The 8320-nt window shown below is 39.1% G+C and overlaps 1 protein-coding gene across 1 annotated transcript; it reads right to left on the reverse strand.

Moving 5' to 3' along the window:
- Nucleotides 1-113: 113 nt before the first annotated feature.
- Nucleotides 114-7068, reverse strand: LOC117262073 (troponin I, fast skeletal muscle-like). The gene is made up of 7 exons (XM_033634736.2): nt 6910-7068; nt 4369-4401; nt 4156-4195; nt 3274-3402; nt 2097-2186; nt 372-545; nt 114-276 (listed from the first exon to the last, which is right to left on the reverse strand). The coding sequence occupies exons 2-7, from the start codon at nt 4374-4376 to the stop codon at nt 199-201; spliced, it is 519 nt and encodes a 172-aa protein (XP_033490627.1). The 5' UTR covers nt 4377-4401; nt 6910-7068; the 3' UTR covers nt 114-198.
- Nucleotides 7069-8320: the final 1252 nt, after the last annotated feature.

Here is an 8320-nt window from a genome sequence, read left to right on the forward strand (position 1 = left end):
AATATAAAGTGGGTTTTAAACAGAACCTCCTTTAGTAAAGTTAATGAAATGTAAACGGCGCAAATCCAAACTTCTGAACAATGTCTGGAAAAAACTGCAGCGTGACATCAATGCCTTATTCCAAAAAATAATTTAATGGCACGAGTTTTTTCAGAGATGTAACAAAGAGTTGTAGAAGCCCACAAGAAGTGAAAGTCTTTAGGAAGTCTCGAACATCTTCTTCCTGTCGGCTTTGTCCTCAACGTTCTTACGCCAGTCGCCGACGCCCTCGCCAGCCTGAAGGACGGACACATTCGACACAGTGATGCAGGTCACGTAACACCAACCCAACGTGGAGTGCATATGAAGTCAGTGATGTATCTGAGTCTCACCTCCTCTTTGACCTCCTTCTTGACCTGCTTCAGGTTGGCCCTCAGGTCCATGGTCACCTTGTGTTTTCCTCCCAGCAGAGCCTGCAGCATGGTGTCGGCCGACATACGCACTTTCTTCAGGGCGGGTTTCTTCACTCCGGCCAGCTCCACCACCTTCATCTTCAGATCCTCGATCTAAAGACACACAGACGTGAAGCTCAAACAGCTGCAGATACAGTCACACACAGTGCTGGAGTGTAACTAAGTACTTTTGACATACATGCACTTTTTCACAGCTACAGTGTTGATCTCTCATCTAAAACTAAAACAAGACTTATGTTCCCTCAACTCCGCAACTCATTGATCTGCTCTGCTCTTAGTTGTCTTTGCATGTTGTTGTATTATTCGCAGTAATGAGTTTGACAGTGGTGCTCGTCAAAAGGCTCAACAGCTGCTCCCTGACGCCCCTGTTTGAGTGTCTCGAGGACATTAAGGCACGCATGGCGCTAAACTTCCTTAATATAAATGAAAGTAAAACAGAAGTTGTTGTCTTTGAATCAAGTGGTGTTAGCCTAGTTTCTTCCAATGACTTGGGTTTCCTGTTAAACCTGTGGTCTCTAAGCTTGGCGTCAGAATAGACAGTGCTATTAAACATGATAAGCAGATAAATGCTGTGGTGAAGTCCAGTTGTTATAATTTGAGGCTTGTATCAAAAATCAAACCTGTGCTTTCTTTAATGACCTTGAGCAGGTTATCCATGCTTTTGTTTCTAGCCGTTTGGATCACTGCAACGCACTGTATGTGGGGCTAAACCAGGCCTCCCTAGCACGTTTGCAGCTTGTTCAAAACGCAGCAGCACGCCTCCTAACAGGTACCTGCAGGCGTGAGCACATTACACCCATCCTGGCCTCGCTCCATTGGCTTCTGATCAAGTTGAGAATTGATTTTAAGATGTTATTGTTTGTTTTTAAAGCGCTGAATGGGTAAGCTCCCCAATACATCGTCGACTTCCTAAAAGTGTACACCCCGTCAGGGTCACTGAGGTCGACCGATCAGCTGCGGCTTGTGGTCCCAAAAAGCCGTTTGAAAACGAGAGGTGACCGCGCCTTCTCGGGAGCTGCCCCCAGGCAGAATCTTTGAAGTCCCGCCTCAAGACCCACTCGTTTTCCTTGGCTTTTGATTCTGGTTGACGAGTAGACCAACCTGTCTCTGTGTCTTTTATCTCTTGAGCTTGCTCTACTGTCTGTATCTCTTCTGCATCTGTGACCTGTATATTCTTATGTGGATTTCTGTATATTTCTGTATATGCTTATGTGTAGTTTTGTGCAGCACTTTGGTAACTTTGTGTTTTAGAAAAGTGCTATATAAATAAAATGGATTGGTCTGGTGCTGAGTATAATCTTTCTGAAGCACTGGAAGGTGCTGTGAGCTTCACATTTACCTCTGTGCAGAAACAGGGACTGGCTCATTTGTAAAATAGGAACAGCAGTAAGTTTAATTGAAAAATCTGAGACAATGACTTCCCTGTGATTTTTACACTTAGCAAAGTCATTAAATGAGCGAGACTGGACCCTGTGATGGGCTGGATCTGGTGCGTGGGCCGTGTTTTATGTTTGACACCCCTGCTCTAATTACATAACCAGAATAAAATTATGATAAAAATAGGGTTCAGAGTTTTAAATGAGAAGTTTAGTTACTCTTTAACATCAAATCAAATACGTTTGACATTAATGTGACTGTCTCTACCTCTTTATCTGTCTTTGCCACTTTGGCCTCAGAGTCGTATCTGTCCTCATCGATCTTGTCGAGGGCCTGGTGCAGCTTTTTGCAGATTTCCTGTTGATATAAAAAGAAAACAAAATCAGCTCCGTTCAGTCTCTCTTTTTTCCCACAATATTTTAATTTAAATATTCGTGCTGTAAAATACAGAACACATAACGTAACATGTAACTGCTGCCTCAAGACAGAACCAAGACAAGTTGATGCTTTTTTCCTTCAACGTCAAACATATGTGGTTGAGTTCAGGAAACAAGAACAGGGTTTGGCTTTAGATCTTACAGGAAGTGAACACCGGCCTCCTGGGTAAAAGTTAATGGTTGTTGGACCCATCCACCCTCCCACCCTATCTACTCAGACTTTTACCGCCTTAAAGGGATAGTGCACCCAAAAATGAAAATTCAGCCATTATCTACTCACCCATATGCCGAGGGAGGCTCAGGTGAAGTTTTAGAGTCCTGCAGCCCCGACATAAAAAGTTGTTTGGAAAAACCTCATTTGAACTCTGTTTTTAGCCTCATTGTAGCCTGTAGCTCTGACTGCCTCTCTGGGCACCGCGCTCACATGTGTGCGCTTGCACAAGATCGTGAGACATGGGCACTGCGTTCATGTGTGTTCACGTGCTTTCGCTGGTCTCACGCGCAAGTGCACACACGTGAGCGCGGTGCCCAGAGAGGCAGTCAGAGCTACAGGCTACAATGAGGCTAAAAACAGAGTTCAAATGAGGTTTTTCCAAACAACTTTTTATGTCGGGGCTTCAGGACACTTGGATCACTACGGACGAGCAGTATGGAGATATTTTGTGGTTTCAGTTATGTGTTTTTGGACGTTTGAATCTGGGGCGCCGTCAGCCTCCATTAGGTGGAGTTGTGTTGCTACCTCCTCTCCCCTTGGATCTCTGCAAGTGTTGTGAGGACTCTAAAACTTCACCTGAGCCTCCCTCGGCATATGGGTGAGTAGATAATGGCTGAATCTTCATTTTTGGGTGCACTATCCCTTTAACTTTCATTGTTGTTCCGCCATTTTCCCCTCTGATGCCGGCAGGTGCTGCAACCCGCAAGGTGTGTATTTATAGACTTCAGCACCAGCTGAGCTCCAGACTGTGTTTCTTTTCTGTGTGTTTCGGGCTGTTTTTGTTTCTTCTCACCATCAGAGCCGCCTGGTCTCCGCTCATGTCGGGGGCGGGGCATTTCTCTGCCATGTAAGCTTCTTTGGCGGCTGCGATGTCAGTAGCTTCCTGCTCGAGCCAGTTAGCAGCGATCTGCAGTATCACACTCTGCAGGACGAGGACACACACACACACACACACACACACACACACACACACACACACTCTGTTAAGTTACAGTGACGCAAAAGGCTTCTTATTGTTCTCAGAACAACAATAATTAATCTTTTGGCCAGTTGGAGACAAACATACGGAGGCTGAGAAAGGCCGTGCTTGAAATTATTGTTTTAATGTTTTTATCTCGGGATCACAAGTTAATTATTTTGTTATCTCGAGTTAACAGACTCGTTTTTTGTTGTGATAACATGGTAATTTATGTCAAGTCTGGAGAAAACAAAAGGCTAAAAGCTAACAAGATAATTTATCACAAGAAAACGACTTCTGTTTTATTGAGTTCACTGGATAATAATAATAATAATTATACTGTGGGTGAGTCATCGCCTGTGAATAATTATCGTGAGTCTTCTTCTTGAGATAAATTATCTTGTTATTTCAAGAAATTTGCTTATTTTTCCTGAGAATCAACATAAATCACCACGTTATCACAAAAAGATTAAACAATAATGAAATCATTTACCTGTGCTCTCAAGATAAAAGCATTTTAAAAAAAAAAAATAAAATAACTACAAGCACGGCCGTTTATGGCTTCCACACTGAAGAACCTTACACAGTCCTGTCACAATATGCCGTTTACATTTTAGCACATTATTACCTTTTTGTTTTTACACCCAACAAACACCTGAGCAACATTAGAATCTGATTATTTTTAACTGGATAACAAAGAAACTGTGTTAATCTCACCTTGAGATGATGCCTGCGGCTCGATGTCATCTTCTTTCCCCTGTAAGTAATAAAAAAGTAAAACAATAAGAACACGTTCACAGAAATCATCAAAAAATGAATAATAATAATAATAATAATAAATCAAAATGATGTTCTTTTACTTAAAATCCAGATCGTACATGTTTCTGGGTTAGTTTGTGTGCAGAGTGAAAGAAAAGTCAATAAACTCACTCAGACATCTTGACTTCTTTTTGGTTTCAGACTCTGTTAATAATCAGAAAAATCAAGGAGACAGTTAGAACAGAAATAAGAAACTTTATATATAACTTTATATATATTAAACAACACCTGCGTCTGTAAGTGACTTTGGTGAGTATAAACATGAACAAACATAACAGAATCACAATAAGTTGATATCAAAGAACAACAAGACTTTAAATCTGATACCAACACTTAAATAATGTGCTGATACATTTAATAAACATCTGCTTGTTTGTGTCCTTTTATAACCCCATTAGCAGCTGTGTTTTTCTGCCGGTCATACAAACAAATGTCATATTCAAACTCTCAATATTTATTATTATTCTAAAATCATTGTCTTCACTTTAAACCAAAAATATTTAATCTAATTTTTCTTTAATTTTTTATTTTAATATGGTTTTATTTTTATTTTATTCTCATAATATTTCAATTAAAAAAAAATAAAAATAAAAAATAAAAATTCTTAATCAAATACAAAGAGAATACTGAATACATTGCACTCTGTTTTTAATGTTCCTTTTACACAGCAACACATTTTCCCACTAAATTACCGTAAACTTTAGGCAGCTGTCACTCACGGCATCCTCCCGTTAATTTACAGTGTCACTACCATAATTCACTTCAACAGTCTATCCTGCTGAGACCCTGTGTCGTCATATGAGGACGTCACATTTTGGGTTTACACGACCTCAGACTTCATCCTCCTCGATTTTGACCTGTTGTCCTCGTTTGTGGACACTGCCATCTAGTGGCAGTAAGAGCACAGCACACCAATCCATGTAAAAACAAGACGGCAGCCATCTCTGCCAAGTCAGTCAGTCTCCCGACACACATGTTCACATGTTGTGACTGAAACGTGTTTATTTATGATTAATAACGTTTGTAGCTTGATATGGCAACAAATCTTTAGCAATTTAAGCAACAGTAACACCATAAGACACTGTTGATTAGGAAGTACTCGTCTGAGGACACTGAGACTTATCAGGTCCTATTAATCCCAAATAACTAGGAGAAATTAAAAATGCATAGCAAACAAAAGTTTGGGTCTCAGGGGGATATTACTGTTAAATTTATGACTGTATTCTACAGTAAAATATGAGTTTACAGTGTCATACTGTGGCTAACCTGCCAGTAATATACTGTACCTCCACAGTCTTATTACTGTAATCTACATTAATGTATTTTACCTTCAGTTTGCTCTGTAATGCATTTACATTTTTATAAAGATTATTATAAATGTAAATAATATTCTGTCTGTACAAAACAAAGCATAACAAATGAAAATGATCCCATGTACAGACAAACTGTCAGAGACAAAACCTTTAAACCACTTTAAATGAGAAACATTTGTCAGAGTCAGTGTCAGTGTCTGTCAAACTGTGGTCTGGGGGCCACTGGGGGCCCCTCTGTAGGCTCCAGGGGACTCATGTGTCGTTTCTCTCTCAGGCCAGAGCTAATCCTGGCTCAGGGTCAAAGGTCAACACTGACGTCTAAGATTTATCTGTGAGCAGTGACACAGACAGTAGCTCATCTGACAGGTGACGCAGGCGTCAACAATCAGTCAAAGTAAAAGTCGACACAAGTCAACTGCATGTGAAACAAACCACATTCAGACTTTCACTAATTTAATCTCAGCTGAGTCTCATCTGAAAACAGATTTACTCTTATCATGTATAAATTATATTTCATTATGTTTATTTTATCATCTTATTTTGGATCATTATGTTACATTATTTAATTGAATCTAATTTAATTTAATTTAATTTAATTTATTCTATATTATATTATAACTATCATTTTGTCAGTAATCAAACTCCCTTTCCTTTTATTTACTGATTATTTTAATTTTTCCTCTTTTACCTTTAACTCGAGCCTGGTTCAGTTTAAAAGATGCTGACTTGCATCATCTATAGTTACATCACGTATTTTTCTCCCTGAGCTCTAACCTGTCCGAGGTAATCTGATATCTAGGTTACGTCTCACTCAAAGGTCGTTGGATATATGAGACAGGAAACACTGACCAGCGAGGAGCCAAAGACTTTCCTAACAAATGCAAAAGTTTTTGCTCCTGCTGGAAGAAGAGGAAGGAAATTCTTTGCCTACTTGTTGCGTGCAGAAGGCAGAATTTTTTTTTTAGGTTTGCATGTGTAAAATCTGGTATTAAAAAGGGAACATTAAAACACAACATACTACATCCAGACACAACACAGTAAAACATTCATTAACGTCTGGTTTATAAATGAAAGAAAACTGTCACTTAAAACAAGAACTTCACTTCTTAAATTTAGGAAAATGCAAAGTTTAGGCAGGACGAATCTTCACTTTTAAATATTTAAGTATTTTAAGGACAAATTTTGTAAACTTTTCAACAGATCTGTGCTCATGACACGACGTTAGGGTGCACTGAGGCAAAAAAGAATCAAGTATACCGAAAAAAAGAAACTTAGGTCCTTAAATTTGAAAAAAAAAAACTTAGCTTATTATTACCGACAAAATTAAAGAGCTTCTCACCTATACAGTGACGAGGAGGAGGAGGAGGAGCAGCAGAGACTGACAGAAGGACTGAGAGAAAGTGGGGGAGTCACAGACTAAAATGTGAAATCTGTGGGGGTATATATATGAGCTTGGACAGATATTTGAAGGTTTCTCTTTATGGTCATGAGAATGTCTGAGACCAACCAGGCCGAAGAGCTCCTGAAATACCGTCATGGTTTGACCACTCAGGTTGTAAATCGTCCATCAGTGTCTGATATCTGCTCAGGCCGAGGTGGTCAGCAGTCCTGGGGGGGGGGGGGGGGGGGGGGGGTGGGTGGGGGTGCAGGAAGAGACCTGGGGAAGACACAAGAAAAATATCACAAGACATGAAGTTCATAAACCTAAAGTGTTTAAGTGTCTGTAATCAGCTGATGTGAGGCGGACATGTTTGTTTGCTTTGAAGGCACTTTTATATGATGAAACATCAGAATATTATTAAGGTTTTAAACGTGACCACTGTGTATTTAAGCACAATAACAAAACAGCACTTCACCTCTCTCAACAACAAACACGTTGTCGAACTGAATTCTTGTCATGAGGGAGCTTTAAAGACAAACCTCTTTTGTTTCTGCTGCAGTTCATTCTGGACTCAGACACGACAACTGAAACACAACACAGACTGAAATCAAACAAAAACACAAAGATCAATAATTTTATCTTTTTATATAAAACTGACTGAAGGTGACATTTAATGACAGAAACTTTTAAATGAGACATTTCTGCACATAAAAGCAGAATAAAATGAGATGTGTCTCACCTTCTGTTTGAACAGAGTCCTTCTCTGATCAATACGATCGATTGGGAAACATTCATGTTTTTATCAGTGGAGGAGCAACGTATTTTTGTAAAAATTAAAATGACATAAAAATGGGTATTTGAAAAAGAAAACAGTTCAGCTGATGAAGAGGTTTGACATCAGTCAATATCACGAGACATTAGTAATAAACTGTATCAACAAGCAGCAGTTAAACTGAGTGAGGTCATAAATTACAATAAAATGCAAATTATTTGGACAAAATTTCTTAATTAAAGAGTCAGAAAGAAGCGTCCACCGGACTTTAAAAAATGTTTTAAAAATACGTTAAAAAAAATTAAAAAAAAGTAGTGAACATGAAAACAAAAATAAACAGCTCAGTATTTTGTGAAATTTGTCAAAATATGTGATTTAAGGAATTTGACCAGAGGAATTTTTGTCTTCATGTGTCCAACATGAACATGTGACGAAAACTACAGACTGAAACACTGAACACACAGAGGAGTGAAGTCCTCTGCTGACACCGTGTGGTCGACGTCATCGCCAACATTTACTCCCCTTGTTAAAGCATTTAGTAACTGGTTTATAACACATTCAAATGTTGTGAGCAGATTTAAGTTTATTAACCCTTTG

This window comes from Epinephelus lanceolatus, chromosome 5, assembly GCF_041903045.1.
Source record: "Epinephelus lanceolatus isolate andai-2023 chromosome 5, ASM4190304v1, whole genome shotgun sequence".
Lineage (NCBI taxonomy): Eukaryota > Metazoa > Chordata > Actinopteri > Perciformes > Serranidae > Epinephelus > Epinephelus lanceolatus.

Excerpts from the sequence above, each read along its gene's own strand:
- LOC117262073 (XM_033634736.2), bottom strand. Across the intron at positions 3,403-4,155 it reads GCCGCAGGCATCATCTCAAG|AGTGTGATACTGCAGATCGC; the intron begins GTGAGATTAACA and ends CTCGTCCTGCAG. Across the intron at positions 277-371 it reads AGAAGGAGGTCAAAGAGGAG|GCTGGCGAGGGCGTCGGCGA; the intron begins GTGAGACTCAGA and ends TCCGTCCTTCAG.